This window comes from Typopeltis vanoorti, chromosome 8 (genome assembly GCF_054136105.1).
Source record: "Typopeltis vanoorti isolate ZY-2024b chromosome 8, IOZ_Tvanoo_1.0, whole genome shotgun sequence".
Classification (NCBI taxonomy): domain Eukaryota; kingdom Metazoa; phylum Arthropoda; class Arachnida; order Uropygi; family Thelyphonidae; genus Typopeltis; species Typopeltis vanoorti.
Genome location: NC_143556.1, coordinates 147,011,968 through 147,034,069, shown reverse-complemented (window position 1 = coordinate 147,034,069; position 22,102 = coordinate 147,011,968). Strand labels below are relative to the sequence as shown.

The window sequence follows — 22,102 nt, the reverse complement described above, 5'->3', positions numbered from 1 at the left end:
GCAAGGACAACCTTGTAGATTTCAATGTCATCAAAACTCAGACCTGTCTGAACTCTCACAAGAAAGAACTTACTTTCAGTAATACCCAGATATCCAAACACAATCAGATTTCCCCTCTCGGACAAACCTATACATCCAAACTTACCTAGCATAAACACATTTCAACCATAGCTTCTAAAGCTACCAAAAAACTTGGTGTGCTTTTTTGCACAAGAAACTACTTCACACCTTTACAGCTGCTAACTCTATACAAATCCCAAATCCCAAATATACAAATCCCAAATCAACCGAATCGTGAAATACTGCTGCCACATTTGGGGTGGTGCACTAAATTTTTCTCTAAATCGCTTGATTCTATCCAGAATTGAGCAATTTGGTTAATTAATTATCCCTCTCTCACAGACTTTCAATTTCTGCCTTGTGTCTCTTCTAGATACTTTCATGGAAATGCTCTGCTGAATTGGCCACTATTATTCTTCCAAAATCACTAGAACAAGAGCTACTGCTAACTGATACTCTTTTACATTCTGTCTTAAAATGATGAACTGTAAAAGGGTGTTGTTGTGAAGTTAGTCCATCACCAACCTCAAACTTCACTGCCTCTTCCACTCTGCCTTCCCAACATTTCTGCTGACTACGTATTAAAATCACTGAAGGCGATCTTAATTATGAAAATTTTAAAAATTAATTGTGTATGAAAATTTTCATATAAAATTCATTTTACATTAAATTGTATATAAACTTCTTGCATTTATTCAAATTGCTTGCAGTGATTTTTAATCCCAAAACATCTCTATGATGAGGATTGGCAGCAAGGATCTCAGGGAATATTTGAAAACAGCTGTTCATTCCTTATTTTCATTCCTTATTCACAGATATTAATTAATTCCATTAATTAAAAAAAAATATGAAACTTTGTTTTTTTGAAAACTGTTCATACCTTTTTACCCTGTGTATCTCCTCTGTAGAACTGTTCAGCTCGAGTCTTTCCCTGAACCACTGGATCAACAGCTAGATAACATTATAAAAATAAAATGAATGAAGTATACTTTTATGAAGGAAAAAAAAGTACATCATAAATATCAGTCAGTCATAAATCACTGAATCATACTAAATAACAAACTGTTGCACTTCATATATCCAGTAAACAGCATCTCCTCTCTACAGGCTATAGTTTCCATTAACTGTTTACAAGTGCTGTTCATGCAGAGACAAACTGCCGAAATTATTTGTCAGATTTTAGCAACTAATTCATACAGAAAGCAGTTTACCCCCCCCCCCCCCAATGGCAATACAAATACACATTTTCAGTAATTGCGCTAGACAAGAACACAAAGCAGCTGTAGTTACTGGCAGTATTATAATGTCTTCTCCTTTTTTGGTGATCAATTATATCTCTCAGGTCTTTAATGAGAACTGTTGACTTGCGTTACTTAGCTTTGAATGTTTGACATGTATATTCAACTCTCTATAGCAAACACCATTAGAACTACTGCAAAGTTTTGATCATATCCTATAGACACAATTCTAAAGAAAATTTATTATTATTAACATCTGACCCCCATGGAGTCAGACTCATCATGGGAGGTACATACACACTGTCTCACACAAAGCTCATCCAACAGTTCCTTAAACCGATTCAATGTGTCAACATTATTCACAAAACACTCGGGCAACGCATTCCATACACCAACACTGCAAAGAACCTGATCCTCACTTCACATCCTTCTTATAGTTCCAGAGTTGTCTTCTTGCTCTAACCATACCCACTCTCCCATTCTGTGAAAATTCTCTTCTATTTAAACCTGATAATAACCCTTGACTAGCTTATATGTCCCAATCATAGCCTCCATCCTCCTCATTCACGATGCTTTGCAATTTGCATTCTCACAATCTGTCCTCGTACTCTACATTCCAAAGACCACTGACCACCTTTGTGAACCTTCTCTGAATGCTTTCTAACATATTCTCATAACCATGAAAACAGGACAACCAAATCTCTGCACAGTAATCCATATGAAGTCTGATCAAGGCCTTATACAATGGAATCATAACCTCTTTATTTCTGCATGTCGGGATCCTCCACATCATTGCCGTTATTCGATGTGATGTCTTCGCAACTTTTGCAATGTAGCTCCTGAATTTCAGGTTCTTGTCCACCACAACTCTCAGGTCTCTGCAAAAGCTTTTAATAGACTGTCACACGACAAGCTGCTAAATAAACTGAAACGGACATGATTGGATAACCAACTTCTGAGTTGGATCAGTGACCATCAAGTATATACTTTACATCCCATCATTGCTTACGAAATTTCAAAACCTTATACTTTGCAACAATGAACTGACAATTCCACATACCTTCCTATTCATGCAAACTATTCAAGTCCTCTTTAAGGACTTAATCCTCCAACAAGCCATGACGTCCAGATATATCTGGATACGATTCTGTAACACCTATTGAATAACATGGATAAGAAGGGCAATTTGGTCTCACTATTTCATCCATCTCGGCCAGGTAGGGAGGTTAACATCTGATTGACTATGCATTGCTCTTCCCAATATTGCATCATCTGCATATCAATATACAAAATAATTCTCCCAAAACTGACCTACTTATACCTATCTGACAGCCAGTCACTGATCCAACTCAGAAGTCGGTTATCCAATCATGTCCGTTTCAATTTATTTAGCAGTTTGTCATGTGACAGTCTATTAAAAGCTTTTGCAAAATCAAAGTATACTACTTTTTAAACCAACTACGATCAAACAGGTCTTAAGATCACCTAAAGATAAAGTCTCATTCTTCAAACATCCTGGAGTATATGTAATTCCATGCACGTGTGGCATATCGTACATTGGACAGACCTCTTGAAGTAAGGCAGAAAGAACATATGGGAGACGTAAATCACAACAGAATAATTATATCAGGTTTAGCTCACCATTTTTCAACATCCAATCACGTTATAGACTGAAAAAACAGTTCTATGCCTTATATAGAGGATGACTACAGACACAGAACTTTTAAAGAATCAGCAGTGGTGCTATGCGGAGGCAACAATTTAAATAGAGATCACGGTGCGGTGCTATTCTTAAAGACATATGGAAAAATCTCATCAATTCTCTCAGCTTAACAGAACTACAATTTGCAAAAACCACACAACACGTGGTCATGTACCGGATTCTGACTAACGCATGCGCACGTCCAAATGAGAATTATCAAATGTAACGGCCTAATAAGTACTAACACTTTTTTATTCATGTAACTTGGTGCATTTGTATTTACACCAGTACAGCCTTGATAATGCTAGACAGTAGCTAGTGAAACTGGTTGGCAATTTGTATTTTATTCATTAAATCGTATGGTCTCTTATTAATAAAGTTTTCAGTTTTAAAGTATACTACTGTATATACATCTCACTTGTCCAAGACATTTATCAACTAGTACAAAAGTTAGTGAAACATGATCTGCCTTTAACAAACCCGTTCTGATAACCACAGAGAATACTGCTATTATCAACCCAATTTCTGTATCCTACTTCTCAGAAATCTCTCCAGTACCTTCACCACAACTCCAGATATACAGACTAGCCTATAATTTATAGCCACAGCCTTATCACCACCTTTATCCAGTGGAACAATTTTACCCTCCTTCCACTCCCTTGGAACCTGTGCTATTGTAAGACTCTTATTAAACAGGCATGCCAATGCTACTGCCAATTCCCAGGAATATTCCCATAAGATATGTGGTGATATGTCATCAAATCCTATTGCTTATTGACATCGAGGTTATTTATTTCCTCAAATACCTTGCTCACTCACAATTAACTCACTCAAATACCTTGCTCACTCTTCTATGTCCTCTACATTTAAGTTTCTCATGATTTCACCCTGATCAGGATGAATCATCCTTATAAAATGATTTTTGTTCATATAGCTCTTTCGTTATCCTTACTGAGTCACTCTCCTGGCTTGTTCTTTATACTTTTTATGTAACTGATTATTACAATTATTCATCTTGTACTGCCTCCAAAGTAGCTTCTTCCAGATTTCCAGATTTCACACTTAAGCCCCTAATTCATCCTTTTGGAGTTCATAATACATTCACACACTGATGCTGTTATGTATTTCTTTGTCAGTTCCCAAGCAGCATTATTTCCTTATCATTCCATGCTATAGCTCCAAGCTGTATCCTATGGTTCTCATAATCACCAGCATTGTACTTCTACATATATCCTTTAGTCACAGAAGTCTGCATATGGCTAGCCACAACCCAGGTGATCACATCATGATCACTCTCACCAACTGAAGTAAAGTGGGAATCAATTACATCTGATGAAATGATCAGATCTAAAACTCTCAATCCTTGTGCATCCTCCTTTACATGCTGCCTGAGACAGTTATCTCTCAAGAACTCGAGAAATTCATTTTCCTTCCCAGTGCTATCTCTTCATTCCAATCCATGCCATAATTAAAATTTCCCATAATAATTACCATTCCTTTGTTCACTAATCGAAGTTGTTTATACATTTCTTCATCACACTCCACATTCTCTAGTCTAAGCAACATCCAACTAAATATGTCTTCCTTTCAACCACCAAGTTATACCACACTGCCTCATAAACATTGCCACAATTTCCCTCTTTCATGTCTACTTTATGTGGACATAATTCCTCTGCTATCATCTGTAGCACTCTTCCTCCCTTCTTGTTCTTTCTATCCTCATGAAAAATATTGTATCCTTCCATTTCTATTGAATAAGTGAAACTATGTTTCACTTATTCTAATGATTTTGGGGCAAATAAATTCAATCAGTGAAACCATTTCATCTCCCTTATTTCTGATACTTCTGGCATTTGTAAACAAACATAGTTCATTTTTAAGTCTATAACCAGTCCTACCCAAACCACTTGTTGGTTGTGATTTCCCCACCACACCTTCCCTTGTCCAATCACCTTTAACACTGCTTACCACATATACCCACTCATTCTCAGCTTCCCCACCCACATTGCAATCTATTCATTTCTATACCGGCAAAGGTTGAACGACTGGTAGAGCCTCTGCTACTAATGGCTCAGTTAAGTAAGTTTGAGCACGGTTAGTAGTTGGAAGGGAACCAATCGTTCGATGCTGTTGGCACACTCTCTCTCGATGAGGCTTTGGACTCCCTGGAGGTGTCAAATAATAATAATAAATACTGATCATCCCCATACATACATTTACCTACTTCCAGCATCCACTCTCCCTATCCACCTAGGGCCACCCCCCCATTTTCCTGTTGTTCTTGCATTCTCTCTTCAACTCTCACACATGACTACTGTTTCCATTACCAAGCACTTCTGTCTCTTCAATACCACTCTACTGATCTTTCACTTCATTTCCTACTTCTGATCTCTTGCTTGCATCATACACTGCACTTCCATCTAGTAACACTATTCCATTCTTCCCTTAAACATGCCATACATCCACAAACTGTACTCTCTTTTTCTCACAGAGCTCTGCTAACATACCATTCATGATTCTGACTCTCCATCTCAATTCATCATTGTCATACCTCAGCAGCATATTGACAACCTTTCCCACTATACTGTTATCTTTCCCTCCTCTCAATAACCTCCTGATATTCATCCTTACATTTCCTTATGTCCACTTAAATCATTTTTCTCCAACAACCACCACTAACTCTCTTGCTCAGTTTCTCCTCATGTCCAAAGCATGAATTATCTTGCTCATTCTCCCTCCTGGACAGCAGACCTTATGAACTCTCCATACACTGCTATTCTCGAATCACTCGTCAACTCTTTTATCCTTTTTTTTTTCTTTCATTCTATTCTTTTGCATACTTTCAGTTGTTTCCACCAAACGTCTAATATCACTCATTTCATTTTTCATTTTGAATAGCTGTTTCATCAAATCTTGCATTTGCTATAGCAAGCTATCAAAACAGTTCTGTGTTCCCAACAAGTTCACTATATGAAAGTCAAATGCATCACTTCAGTTTGTATTCTTCCTTTAGAGCAAATATCCTATTTTAGAATGGAAGCAACTCAACCGACCATAGGAATTAGACTTCAGTCCTGTCCAAATTCATTCACTGATATGAAGAAAAATATATTCCTGAAAATTGCAAAAAAAAAAAAAAAAGTGTGATAAGTTATCTTCTTTCTCATTCATCAGATGATGGGTTAAACCCCCCTATTACAAATCATTGTCATCTGGTTCTATCTCTGGCCATTTCTGTCATCTCTCTGAAGCTTGATAATTGTGACATTTCTTCAAAGACTGATGTGAAATTCTTTTTGGTTAGCATCTTGATCATTTTCCTCCAATGATTCCATTCAAGCCTATATTTGGGAAATCATTAAAAGGAGATTCTCTGGTGCTGTCCAAACCATCTTAATTGCTGTTTAACAATTATAGCTATAATATCTTCTCTACAGTTTAATTTGTGTTTGACTTGAGTTGTTTTGTGTTCTGACTATCAAATCTTATTTATTTTTCTTAAGCATTTCATTTTGAATACTCTGATTTTCTGTATTTCTTTCTGGTTGAGTGTCCAAGGCTCAGCTTCACACGTTGCTTTAGGTATAATAAGGGTTTTATAGAGTTTTAGTCTGAGGATTTTTGAAATGCCGTTATTTTTATATATTTTGTTTAATTTATTCATATTAGTCCATTCTTCATTAAGTCTGAATTTTACAGTTTGTGTTATCGAGTAATGATACGGCCAAGATATGTAAATTGCTTTTACTTGTTCAGGTATGATTTTCTAAATTTAGTGAAATTTTTTCCTCATCTATTCCTATTTTCATTGTTTTAGTTTTGCTTAGATTGATTTCCATTCCAAAAATTATGCACTGTTTATTTAAAATTTTTATTTTTTCTAAGCATTCCTTAGATTCTGCAAGAATAATAATGTTTAATGTAGATATTCGTGCCATTTATTTGTAGACCTGATTCTTCAACTATGGATTTGCATATTTTTTCTAGATAGATAATAAATAAATTTAGAAAAATTGCTAAATGAAACAATCAGTAACAGCACAGTGGTAAAAATAAAACATTGACCAGGCATGAAATCAGGAATACATATCCATACTTGAAGTACCATCAAAAGCCTGAAACGTGGAAAGGCATCTGAAGTAGATGATATTCGACAAGAAATGCTCAAGTATAGAAGTATAAAAGTCTTACAGTGGCTGCATTGCATAGTTCAGAAAGCCTGGACACAGGGATGAATTCCAGATGACTGGAGTAGAGCTCTCAAAGTACTCATATACAAAAAAGGAAAATAAAACTGAATGTGAGAATTACAGAGGTATTTCTCTACTGAGTGTTTCTGGTAAGATTTATGCCAGTACACTTGAGAAACAGTTGAGAAGGATTGTGGAAGAGAAGCTTGGTGAAGAACAAGCTGGATTCAGGCCAAATAGTTTACAAGGTTGTAAATGTTGAGACTGATTTCTGGCACAATTAAATCAACACCCACACACTGGCTTCCAGCTCTTAGCAACATTGTTCCACCGAATTTGCGCAGGACTAAGGCTGTCTTACAGGAGTATAAGAAAATCTTGGAGAACACAGCCCTCCCAATACATTTAGATTTTCCAGACTTAAGCGTACTCCGATTGAGATCAAGACATCCACCACTACAATTAGTCCAACTACTACTACAATCTAACTGTGACCCGAAGCAAAAGTGGCACGAACAGTGGGAGAGCCAGACAGATGACATCACAAAATTTTCTCTCAAAGAATTACAAGAAAGTTTTGATGCTTGCTCACACCTCCCACGAAAATCCTGGACTGAGCTTAATAGAATACAAACTGGTCATGGTGTATGTGTGGACATGCTTTTTAAATGGGGTAAATGACCATCCCCGCATTGTGATTGTGGAGCTCAAAGACAAACTGTGGACCAATATTGTGACTCAGTGTTATCTCAGAATATATTCTGGAGACAAATTGGACTTTTTAAGGGGTACACCTGAAGCTATGAACTATCTGACCAATATGGATGTAACCGTTTAATTTTATTGGTTTTTAAAATGACTTTTGACTTTTTATATGTTTTTAAAGTGGCAGTGAATTGTACTGCATGTTTTGTTATTCATGCCATATGAATAAATAAATAAATAATGGTTGAAATATAGTTAATATTTCCTTCTGCAACTGCCAAAACTCTTGGTGTACTTTTTCACACAAGACACTACTTCACAGCTGCTAAATGTATACAAAGCCCAAATCTGCCCAACAATGGAATATTGCTCCCATATTTGTGGTGGTGCACCAAAATCTTTTCTAAGATTGCTGATTTCTATCCAGATGAAGTGGCTAATTAATGATCCCTCTCTCACAGGCCCACTTCAATCCCTCTCTTATAGACATTCAGTTTCTGCTTATGCCTCTTCTATAAATGCTTTCATGGACAGTGCTTTGCTGAATTGGCCACTATTATTCCTGCATTCTCCTCCAAAATCATTAAAATAAAAGCCACTGCTAACCATCATCCTTTTACAGTCCATCTTAAAACTCACCAAAACAACTTCACTGCCTCCTCTTTTATTCCATCTACCTTCTGTCCTTTGAAACAGTCTCACCCACTATGTCTTCCCCAAAAGATTACAATCCTTAGCTGTTCAAGCAAAATGTGAAGAGACTCCTTTCTTTTATTCCTCCTGCCCACATACAGCACTAGTGTTCTATAGATCTTGTAGCCTTTTGTGTGTGTGTGGACAAGATATATATTAAAAAAAAAAAGTTTTAAAAAATGTTTATTCCCAAATCCAGGACTTTTTTTCCCTCTTGCTATGTCATGATTTTTTCTTTAATTAATTTTTTTTAATATTGTCAGGTAGTAAAGATTGATAATAAATTTATATCGATTACCATCTAGTTCTTTCTTCACATTTTCTTCCTAATTTTCTTTGGCATTAGGTGAAAATGATGTGTCAAAATATACTGTGTTTTCACCAGTTAGTTTCTATAAATTTGACATCAATCAATAACTCATCACAACGTTTATTTCCATATGCAAACTCGTTTTTCATTTGTTAAATACCAACTGTTTTATGCTGATTAGTTAAATATTTATTCTTCTTTTATAAACTTGGCTACTACAAGTTAAATTGTATTTATCTTGTGAAAATAGACTCACAAATACAGTGAGTTGCCAGTAATAACCGTCATTTGAGCACTGTGAATAGAAACTTTGAGGTCACTTCACTAAGTGCAAGAGGAAGGGAATGTACTCTATATTTTCTATGTACTCTTGTGAATATTCTTTCATATTATAAGTGTTCTATATTGATTTCACATTCCAAACAAAAGTATAGTTCAGGAGATTCTTTTGGTTCCTATTCTATCTTTTCATTTCATTTATTTTTTTTATAGAACCATGCTCTTTGACAGAAGTCATCAAATTCCTGACATGTATCCTCAAAGGGTGCACAGGATATGATAGTACTACATGAAAAACTTACATCATTACTAACTTCCTATCTACAATTTTCCTCCAAATCAGTCGGTTACCTGTCAAGAATCCAACATTATCAGATCTTATATTTCTGTCTTCGAAGGCACTTTTTACTGTATCAATCCACCTATATCTTGGTCTTTTTCCTGCAAACCTGGCAGTGAACACTTGTTTAGCTAATCTTTCCTCTCCCATTCTGGATGCTGACAATATCAAGTTCTTTCCTAATATCCTCGTTTTTAATGATATTGCCAATGATGCCATCTGTTCATGCTCCTAATCTTTCTCAGGACTCTCATATCTGTGGTCTCTAGTCTTTGGTCAAGTGTTTTATTTCTAACCCAGGTCTCAGATCCATAAGTTGAAATTGGTTTGAATACTGTCTTGTATACAGCTAATTTAGTGTTTCGACTAATTTCTCTCTTATTCCATAAAAATTTATTCACTTGACTTCCTACCATACTTTCTTGATTCTGTTGTTCTGCTGACAGAAGATGGACATTAAAAATGAAACAAAAAAAAGCGACTAAGTGCTGTTTGTACTTATCCAGAAATTATTGAAATATCATTTTTTTCAAGTAAAAGTGCAGAAAAGAAAAGAAAATTTCCAACATTATTTGCTTCCTTGGCATCAAATAAAATGTTACTTGATATCAACTATCAAATAATATTTCATTGTGATGGATTTATTATTATTACTGAAGAGTATTATTGATATTACTGATATCAATTATTGATTACTATTAATAATAAGTAACAAATAACTTTTTTTTTTTTTTGAAATATGATTCTAAAACCTTTTAAAAGGCCTTCTAAACAATTAAAACAATAACAATAAAAATGAAATTCTGTCATGTACTATCATTTTACATTGGATCTTTTTCCTGCCAGGTTGGCAGGAAAAAGACCCAGAGGAAGACCAAGATATAGGTAGATTGACACAGTAAAAAGTGCCTTAGAAGACAGAAATATAAGATCTGATAATATTGGAGTCTTAATACATAACAGATTGATTTGGAGGAAAATTGTTGATAGAAAATTATTAATGATATAAATTTTTCATGTAGTACTATCATAATATCCTATACACCCCTTTGAGAGTATATGTCAGGAATTTGATGATGTGCAAATTATATTTTGCTTTTCCACATCTGATCACAATTTAAATCTTCAATTTCAGAGAGCTTCTATTAATTTCCCAGTACTGAATTATTGTAGTCTATAAACTAAGAAAAATATGTTAGAAATTTCAGAAGTATCTTTAAAGAAATAAATTTTATCTTCTTGACTACATATACACTAAACTTTTTACAGAAACATGCATGGCAGACATAATAATACTCGCAAAAAGCAGTTTAACACAAGTAAGGGAAATTAGAATTTATTAACAACTCCTATATATTTGACTCACTGCACATGAGCATCATTCAGGGAGAGAGAGAGAGAGCACAAAATTGATTAAAAAGATTCAAAATATGAACAGAAGAATCAACCAAACAGCATGAGTGTATGCCAATGTCTCTTGGTCATTGCAGCTGAGTGAACAGGAGAAAACACTATTAAAGTTCCAGAGATCTAGGTATAGTAATTCAAAATAAATTGATAAATACTCAAAAATAAAAAAATAAAATTATGAACAATTAATGACAATTATGCCCCAAAACTTGGGAGACAGGCATGCAACCTGTTTGACTAAGATTAGGGTGATGCAGAGTTTGCACATTTCAAGGAATAGACACTGAATTTTAATCTAAAAAGAAAAACTTCTTAGTATAGTAAGTCCAATAATACTATGTTTCTATATAACAACTAGTTACAGATTTTTTATGGTGAAGATTACAGGAAGTTTGTCAAAAACTTAAAGTGTTTACTTAAACTCATGTTTTAAAGTACTGTTCACGATGCTCATATATTTTCTAACTGTATTAAAATCGAGAAGGCTATTAAATTACATATTGCACATAGCATTTATCACAAAGCTAGCAGGATCTTATTAGATCAGAGTCATTATACTAAGCCATTATACTTTTCTTTTCATATAATGCTGAAATTGATAAGCTTGAACACCTTCTGAAGAACAAGATTAGGCAAGAACATTTTGAATTGCTTTGAAGAATTCCTCAGCCAAACAGGCACGCTTAAATTGCACACTAAGATTGATTCAAACGTGTGGAAAGGCTTATGTGTTTATCGTACATGTTAATTAATTTTAGTGGTATAGATGAGAACACAGACTAATAAGAAAATAACTATTTATTAACTTATTGCTGATACTTCGCTGGTATTCTATCCAGCATCAGAGCACAAAAACAGTTTGTCAGAATACTCAAGACAACAATAGGTATAACAATGGGACTAGTTTGAACAATAGTAATGAACAACACAAAGACAAAAGTCCTAATTAGGTACTATCTATGTTGAGGGGGGAAATAGAGAGAAAGCAGGTATTAATTAGGTCTTAAGATGACTGTCTCCCAAATCTTTGGCAAATTAATACAAATTTATTTGTTGAGGTTCGGAGTGTTTCAAGGCTTCAGTTGATTCCAAGAACAATCTCTCTGACTTATAAAAGCTTCTATGCAGCACTTTTGTTTTCTTCCAATTGATCTTGTGTGCAGGAATATCCAAAACATGGTCTGCTAGACCCAACTTGCTGATAGTGCCAGATGTATTTTTTTATGTTCACTGAGGTGGATGCTCACAGTTCTTCCTGTATGTCCATGTGATCACATGAACAGGACACTTCATAGACTCCTGGATGTGATAAAGAAGAGATTCTATCCTTGGGTGAACAGATGAGAATGAACCAAAGCAGACAAAGGGAACGTAGTTGCGTTCTCTTTGTCTGCTTTGGTTATGATAGTGTGGTTATTATTGTGTAGCTCTTTTAAAGCAATGATCTATTTCTTTATTTGGGATATTATTTTGGAAAGCTTAGAATGGATTAGGATATTGGCTACATCTAAACGAATGTTATTGGCTGTTGCTGGAGGTAGGTTGTATATTCCCTGTTCAATGGAAGCCATTATTATGGCTTATGGTATGGACAAACAGAACACAATCGTGGTGATGGATTCAACAGAATATGAAAGCAAAATGCACACATTTCTACAAGATCAGTAAACATATCAAATCAGGCTCCCACCAACTCACAAAAGAATAAGGCATGCAAATTATTGAAAAAAGTCACTTCGTGGCTTAAAGAAACAACAAACTCAAGCCCTTCCACATTAAAACACCCAGGATATATGGAGCACCAAAAAATTCAAAAACAATGTACACCCTCACACCTTATTGTGAATAGTATAAACAGTTCCACATACAAACTTGCTAGACATTTAGCTAAGCTACTAGCCACTCTCACAAACAATTCTCCATTTTTAGGTGGGTAGAATTTTTATTCTACCCACCTAAAAAGTATATTTTAGAAAACCATACCTTAAAAAGTTCAGAGATATGTTAAAAAGTTAACAACAAATGTATCGTTAATTGCGACCCTTGATTTACTAGTCACACTTCCCCCCTGATATATTTGAACTATTTGAATTCACAGTACATGCAGGTTATTTTACATGGAAAGGAAAAATATACAATTAGATAAGACAGCAATGGACTCCCCCTTAGCCAACTTCTACATAGGACATAGAAAAGCTAGCTATCAATATAGTCACTCTCAAACAAAGGTATTGGCTATACTATGCTGATGATGTGCTTGCTATTTGACCACATGGCCCAGACATATTGGATACATTTTTAGTGCATTCAAATAGCCAACACCCAAAATCCACTTTACAGTGGACCTGGAAGCTAATGACTGTTCCTTTCTGGCAATCTTTCCTTCACTGTTTACCAGAAAGCAACACATACAAGCCAATATATACACATAAACTCCTATCACCACCAATACAAAAATTAGGTGTCATTAGTAAAAAACGTGGCTCTGAAGAATTGCTCCAATGAACAAGCATTTAAAGATAAATTAATTAAAAGTTATCAGCAAACCTTCCTAAAAAATGACTACAGCCAAAATACTATGAACAAAAATTCTTAACAAGACCTCACTTAAAAGAAAAATAAACTAGACTACAATAAAACTGTAACCATTTTATACATTAAAGGGATATCAGATAAAATAAACAGAATACTACAGAAATACAACCTTAAAGCCACCTTTAAACCTCCTGCAAAATTAAAGAACTTACTCAACTTTCCTTCATGCTTACACAGTGATCAGAATACATCATGAAAATTATGGAAACAACTACCATGTTAGAGTAAAACTTTAGTTTAATATAAACCAAAATAAACACTCAACGTTTCGACCTTCACATTAAGGTAATCATCATCTGGAGTATACACATACAAAGAAAAAACAAGCTGCACTACAATCTATTGGGTTGTTACAAATGACATGGCTGTTGAATGACTGTCAGGTTTCTACTGGTTGCTGAAGAAAGCAAGCACTGAGGTACATGCAAATTTTTTGTCATGTGACAGCATCACACGTGGGTGATGCAATTATAGTATTTGTTTTGTTCTACGAGCATTAAACATTGAATACTACCAACATCAAGTCCATCATGGAACCCAGTCAATTAAGGTTGCTATACCTTTACGAGTTCAAATTGGGAAATTCTGCAGTTGCTGCAGTAAAAAACATCAATAAAGCATTCGGTGGAGGAACAACTAATGAGAGATCCACTCGCCATTGATTTGCAAAATTTCGCTCAGGAGATTTGAGGCTACAAAACGAACTCCATGGTGGCCATCGTCCTTCCTCCATTGATTCGAATGAATTAAAGGATTTAATCGAATCAGATCCACGACAAACTGTATGAGAGATCGCCCAGACACTAAATGTACACTTCTCAACTGTTTCACAGCACTTAGCAATAATAGGAAAAGTAAGGAAGCTCGACAAGTGGATGCCTCACGAACTCACTAATGAAAGCAAAGCACGGCATTTGGAAGTGTGCTCCTCTCTCTCTTAAGAAGTAAAGAAGAAGGGTTCCTGCAACGAATTGTGATTGTGGATGAGAAGTGGATATTCTATGACAATCGTACACGTTTGTGGCAGTGGTTGGGAGTGAAAGATGCTCCAGGAAGGACTCCAAAAGGCACCTCTGCATCCAATGAAGATGTTGTTTACTGTGTGGTGGTCTTCTGCTGGTGTTATTCACTACTCATTCCTTCCACGAGGTGAAACGATACATGCAGCGCGATATTGTACAGATATGTGGCAAACGAATGACAAATTGTGCTTTAAGCAACCAGCACTTGTGAATAGACATGGAGTACTATTGCTTCAGGATAACGCCCGACCACACACAGCAAATCAACAATTTGGGATACGAAATTGTGCCTCATCCTCCATACTCTCCTGACATTTCCCCAACAGATTACCATTTTTTCCGGCACTTCAGCCATTTTTTGTCCAAGAAATGCTTTGCCAACAACGCATCAATTTATTGGGCAGTGGAGGACTTCATCATTTCCAGAAACACTGATTTTTACAAATGTGGTATAAATTGCCTTGCCACACGTTGGCAACAGTGCATTGATGCTGCTGGAGATTACTTTGATTAAACAGGTATTCTTCTTCTTTTTTATTCTCTTCTTTTTCAATCATCCTTAAAATCGGCCATTTCAATTGCAACAACCCAATACACGCCATGGTAAAGTTATTGACCAACCATTACAACTATGGGCCTGACCTCTAGTGAAAATAAAATTAAATTAAATTAAATAACCAGAGGTCAGGCCAATAGTTGTATCGGTTGGTCAATAACTTTAGCATGTCATGTAGATTGTAGTGCAGCTTGTTTCTTTATTTCTTCTTTTTTTATCATCATCAAATTCCTGCCATGTACCCTCAAGGGGTGTACAGGATATGACAGTACTATATGAAAAAATTACATCATTACTAACTTCCTATCTACAATTTTCCTCCAAATCAGTCTGTTACTTGTCAAGACTCCAACATTATCAGATCTTATATTTCTATCGTCTAAGGCACTTTGTACCGTATCAATCCACCTATATCTTGGTCTTCCTCTGGGTCGTTTTGCTGCCAACCTGGCAGAGAACACTTGTTTTGCTAATCTTTCCTCGCCCATTCTGTTTAGGTGACCATACCACCTGAGATTAGCTCTGCTAACACATTCCTGGATGCTGACAATATCAAGTTCTTTCCTAATATCTTCGTTTTTAATATGATATTGCCATTGATGCCATCTGTTCATGCCTCTAATCTTTCTCAGGACTCTCATATCAGCGGTCTCTAGTCTTTGGTCAAGTGTTTTATTTCTGACCCAGCTCTCACATCCATAAGTTAAACCTGGTTTGAACACTGTCTTGTATACAGCTAATTTAGTGTTCTGACTAATTTCTCTCTTATTCCATATGAATTTATTCAATTGACTTCCCACCATAAGAGCTTTGCTGATTCTGTTGTCTATTTCTATATTTAATTTACCATCTTCAGTAAAAATCGTGCCTAAGTAGCTGAAATGTTTTACTTGTTCCACAGGTTCTCCATTCACAACATAGTTGACATTTTCAATGATTCTGCTTATTTTCATTGTCTTTGTCTTTTTATTGCTGACCTTCATACCATATCTATTACAACAGCCATTCAATTTGGTCAGAGAATCTTGCAGACTTGTAGCAGGTTTATTTAGAAGTATAACATCATCTGCATAAAGCAAAGAACTGACATTAACATCTCCAATTTTGATATCATTTTTAACACCACTTTCCTTCATAATGTGATCCATATAGATAATGAATAACAGAGGGGATAATGTACATCCTTGTCTCACACCAGATTTAACATTAAACCAGCTTCCTGTACTTTCTTCAATTCTAACTGCTGACTTACAACTCAAATAAAGACTAAGTATTGCTTGATATAATGCCCCATTGACACCATATAACTGTAGCGTATTGAATAGCTTCTCTCTTGGCACCTTGTCATATGCCTTTTCCAGATCGACAAAACTTAAATATAGATCTTTGTTATATTCCCATGCTTTCTCAACTATTTGTCATAAAGTGAAGATCTAATCTCCTGACAGCCTCTATTTGGCCTGAATAAAGCTTGTTCTTCACCAAGCTTTTCTTCCACAATTCCTCTCAACTGTTTCTCAAGTGTACTTGCATAAATCTTGCCAGGAACACTCAGTAGGGAAATATCTCTGTAATTCTCACATTCAGTTTTATTTTCCTTTTTACGTACTATGAGAGCTCTTCTCCAATCGTCGGGAATTCGTCCCTCTGTCCACGCCTTCTGAACTATGCAGTACAGTCACTGTACAGTGACTGCACTGATAGTTCAGAAGTATGGTGGTATAAGACTCTTATACCACCACACTTCAGCATTTCTGGTCGAATATCATCTTCTCCTGCTGCATTTCCACATTTCAAGCCCGTGATGGCTTTTTCTACTTCAAGTATGCATATGTATTCCTGACTGCATGACTGGTGAGTGTTTTATACCACTGTGCTGTCATCACTGCTTGTTTCATTTAGCTGTTTTTCAAAGGAATTACGCCATACTTCAAGGATATCTTTTTCTCCCGTTTTCATGTCACCTTTATCATCTCTAACTCTTTTTACAGCACTCTTTCCTCCATTCCTAAGCATCTTCAACAACCTCCAGAATATTTTGCCACCTTCTTAAATATTTATTTTCTATATTCTTGCCAAAATCCTCCGATGACTTTTGTTTAGCTAGTTTTACACAGTGTTTTAGCATTCTTGCATTTGTCTCTATATTTTCTAAGAGCACAAGCTGACTTATTTGACAGGAACTTTTGATATGCTTTTTTCTTTGCCTTCACTGTCTCTTTAACTTCCTGTGTCCACCATGGAGTTCTGATTTTTCTATCCTTGCAGACCTCATGACATGCCTCTCTGGCTGAATCAATCAGGGTTTTCTTCAAGGTTTGCCATTGAATCTCCAAGGTTTGGTTGCTGTTCTCAAACTCTTTCATTTTTTCTTTAATAATATTTGTGTATTTTAATCTACAGTTCACATCTGAGAGCTGCTCAACTTTTATTCGCTTCAAGACTTTCTTATATGTCATTCTTTTCAATATGAAATTCAATTTTATCCTGCTCAAGAGACTAAATAGTGATCACTTCCAATTTGGAATCCTCTGTACACTCTGGTGTCCTGCACCAGGGAGAAAACATCACTATCAACAATAACAGAGTCAATAAGACTTTTCTTATTCCTTGCTTCTTCTCTCCATGTGAATTTCTGCACATTTTTATGTTGGAACATGGTATTAGTAATAACCAGTCCATGTCCTGAGCAGAAATCCAACAGATATTTGCCATTATTATTAGCTTTGCTCTTTTCTCCAAATTTTCCCAAAATATTTTTGTATGTCTCACAATCATTTACTACTCTGCTATTCAGATCCCCAACAAAGACCAACTTTTCATTTTTCATGGTGTCAATTGTTTTTTCTAAAGCCTCAAAAAATTCCTCCACTTCTACCTTAATAGAACCTTCTGTGGGACCATAGGCACAAATAGGTCTCATTGTCCAGTTCCCCATTCTCATATTTGCCCGCATTACTCTACTTGAGACTGACTGCCATTCAAGAAGATTAGCCTCGTATTTTGTGTTGAATACTATTGGCTACTCCTTTTCCTTGATTGTCATTGCCTGAATATAACATTTTGTATTTATTGCTCAGAAAGATCTCACCAGTTTTTGTCTTTTTTGTTTCAGTCACCCCATTATGTCGATCTGGTACTTATCGAATTCCTCCGCTAGCTCCATTTCTTTGCCATTCAGGCTTCTTATGTTGATAGTACCGATCTTTAACTCTGGTGATGTTGAGTTGGGGTTTGTTTTCAGATTTGTTCTTAAGGGCCAAACGTAAGGGTTTGACCTTTAAGGGTCAAAGCTGGGTAACTGAGAGGAGACCGCCACATAGCCTTTAAAGGAATGCAGAGAACACCGACCAGGGCTTCTGACCTAATGTCCAATCCTCAACTACTTGTGGTACACCCTGTTGGGTATCTACTTGGATAGTAAACGAACGAGGATGGGTTGGCAATTTGGGATTTAGCCAACCAAATTGTATTCTTATTGGTTAAACCAAAATAAAAAATGATGGTACAACATGACAAATATCTTCTTTTTTTACTGTAATAAAACTATTTATATGAAAGAATGTTTCTCTGATGTTGTCTTAAATAAAATATAGCTTTGATGTAGTTATTTTATTTTATTTTCACTAGAGGTCAGGCCAGCAGATTCAGGCCTGTTAGGCCAGAACTATCCATGTGATGATGGATAGTTCCCCATCTTCTAATTATTGCAACTAATGCTGGTGTCTCAAGGTTCTGTTGTTTCACCCACCATCTTTCTTCTATACATCAATAACATGTTCCAATTGACCATCAGTCCAATACACAGTTTCACTGACAACAGTACACTGCATTCTTCCTCACTTGACCACTACTACATCAAACAAACCACTCCAACACATGGAGAAACAACCTCTGTAAACCTAAACCCTGATGTTCAAACCATTCTTCGATGGGGTCAGATAACCTTGTTAATTTCAATGCCTGCAGAACACAGTTCTACCTTATTTTGCAACTAGAGAGAACCATAATCTCTCAGCCTTACCTTTGACAACCCTAATCTTTAGGCAAGATGGCATTTCACTCCTTCAGATTACTTTTATGTCCAGATTGTCTTGGCATAAACACATAACCACTCCCTACTCAGCATCCAAAAAATTAAAATTTCAAGACATTAAGGGCTTTAATAACAGGGTTATTAGCTTCTGAACAGCTAATAACCCTATACAAATCGCAAATCTGCTAATAACTATGTTATTAAAGCTGTTAATGTCTTGGAATCTTAATTTTTTGGATGCTGAGTAGGCAATGGTTATGTGTTTATGCCAAGACAATCTGGACATAAAAGTAATCTGATGGAGTGAAATGCCATCTTGCCTAAAGATCTGGGTTGTCAAACGTAAGGCTGGGAGATTATTGTTTTCCCTAGTTGCAAAGTAAGGTAGAACTGTGTTCTGCAGGCATTGAAATTAACAAGGTTATCTGACCCCATCAAAGAATCCGCTCACACATCTGGAGCACTGCCCCCCAAAAGATTCCTACAAATACTTCAATGTAATACAGAAGAGAGCAATCAGACTAAATGTTCATCCGAACTAGCATCACTAATTCCCCTCCCTCCTCTCTCTCTCTATACTAAATCCACTGAAACATGTGCAGTTGCCACCCAACACCCCTTCACAATCTGACTCCATACTCATAGAACAAGTTTCTCCTGCTGAGGCTATACTCTGGAACAGCTTCCCCTCCCATGTGTTTCCTAAGCAATACAATGCATAGCCTTCAAATCTAATGTGAACAAGTTCCTCTTTTCCCAAAATTTCCTCCCATATATGGTACTAACCATGTATGATTGGGAAGCAATCACCATAAACTGTTCATAATTTTTTTTTTTATTATCTTTATATATTTTTTCAATTAATTTTGAATTACACAACTATATCAGGTTTTGTGGAACTTTAACAGTGTTTTCATCTGTTTATTCATTCTTGTGTTCATATTTTGAATGATGTAACCAATTCTTTTGCACACACTCTCTCTCTCTCTCCCCTACCCCAAATGATACTCATTAAATTGAGCAAAATATATACGAGGTATAGCAATGTCAGCTACAGTGCATCGACTGTATTTTTATCTTATCTTTTATGGTCAACTGATGGGTATTAATAAGAATACACTGCAGTTGGAGAAACTAATAAATCAACATGATTAGCAGGACATAAGTTATTTGTGTTATCAGAAAATATTGCAGTGTATTAATAGTATTTTTCTCATGGTATGACAGTTATAAGCTAGTTATTTCATATTACAATAAACAATGACCCATCTCTGATGCAATTATACTTCTTTAGGATGGCACTCAACACATTCCAAACCCATGCATCCCAACTTCTTCCTTCATGCATATTTATATCCTTTCTGAATCCCCCACTCCGGTGGCATCTGCATTAACTTCAGAACTTTGAACACATTATTATCATCGCCTTTTGACTTCAGGTGTTCTGATGAATGAGCAAAATAGGTTACTTACCCATTTTGCTCAATCTGATTTCAATGTTCTTTTCATTTTTTTTAAATTTATCCTTCAATGGGCTAAACAGAAAAGAGCTAGGTTTGATTTCACTGTCATCAGTTCCGGCCAGATTTGAAGCATAGTGCTTTCTCTGATAATCCAATATAACATTGAGATTTTATATACCATTATGTCTATATTTCATTTTTTTAGTGTTCCCACTTTTTTACAGTTGAATGCATTTGGCCTTCAACATTTTTCAATCTGCCTGCCTCATCATTTCTAGATTTAACTTCTTTATCTAACAGAGAAAAAAAAAATTACACCAAAACAGAATTACTACCTGAAAAAGTATATTAGAAAATTTCTTTACACTGGCATTACCTTCTAGATGAGAGGGATTAGCAACTACAGCAAGTTTGATATTTTTGTTAGTCATGCGATTCAGACGTTCATGTGACATGCCCAAATGATATTTTACATCACCAGAACCCTAAAATTCAAAATGCATGCTCTATTTAATTCCATGTAATTAATCAGAAATCATCACAATCAAGAATGTTAAAAAAAATAAGGCAGAAAGGCAAACTTAAAATTCGCAAGCACATCCTATAAATGAAATGTTATTTAATAATAATTCATGCACATGTTTAAATCTTTAATAAATAAAATAGCACACTACTATAAAGAATATAGAATTAAACTGTAATTTTAGGTATCCTTAATATTCTTTATTCTTTATAATATATCATGTTTTTGTTTTCTAATGCAATATTTTAAATCAGTTATTACAAAATCTGACAAACAAATCACTTTAGAGATCATTATACACAATTTTCAAAACTCATTGATAATTAATAGCACACAGTCCATTTTGAGTTAAAAAGCATCACTAACACATGTGAGAAACAGAATTACCCATTTTTAATAGCATATGAGGGCTATTCCAAGAGTAAGGAAGAGGCAATTTCCTCTTTCTTGGGTGTTTCAAGTTCATAACTTTGAAACCAGTAAGTTTCAAATTTCAACAAATGCCATATTTGCCGGCGTATAAGACGCACCCTCTCTTTTGTACACATTTTTAGGAAAAAACTTTATCACTGAATATTATAATGAATTTACAGTATTTCAAATATAAAGTAATAAGTAGGCCTACTTTCAACAAATACCTAATCTAACTAGGAAAGAGTACCCACTTTTTAATCTTCTTTGTCAAAACCAAGAAATTCATCTCCAAAGCTAAATAAGAGACACTTGAAACCTTTTCTAAATCAGAATCTGAGTCCTCATACAACAAATTGTCCTCGGTACCATCCAGTGCATTACTAATGCCACACTTCTTAAATGATTTAACCACTATCTCAGTTTTCACAGCATCCCATGAAGCTTTGACCCACTCACAAACTCGAAATGCTAGGCCTCTTCCTTCATCCTGATGGCATAACCTCAAAATCTGAAGACTGCATCCAGCAGTCTTCAGATTTCTCCTTCATAAATCCCTTAAATGGTTT

General features: G+C 35.5%; 1 protein-coding gene across 1 annotated transcript in view; it reads right to left on the bottom strand.

The window, feature by feature from the left end:
• LOC150104414 (2-oxoglutarate dehydrogenase complex component E1-like) overlaps positions 1-22,102 on the bottom strand; it is a 596,096-nt gene that overhangs the window by 402,401 nt on the left and 171,593 nt on the right. The window contains exons 8-9 of the mRNA XM_090396361.1: positions 20,976-21,084; positions 941-1,011 (exon numbers count right to left, since the gene is read on the bottom strand). Coding sequence (XP_090252487.1) covers positions 941-1,011; positions 20,976-21,084 — 180 coding nt within the window. The remainder of the gene's footprint in view (positions 1-940; positions 1,012-20,975; positions 21,085-22,102) is intronic.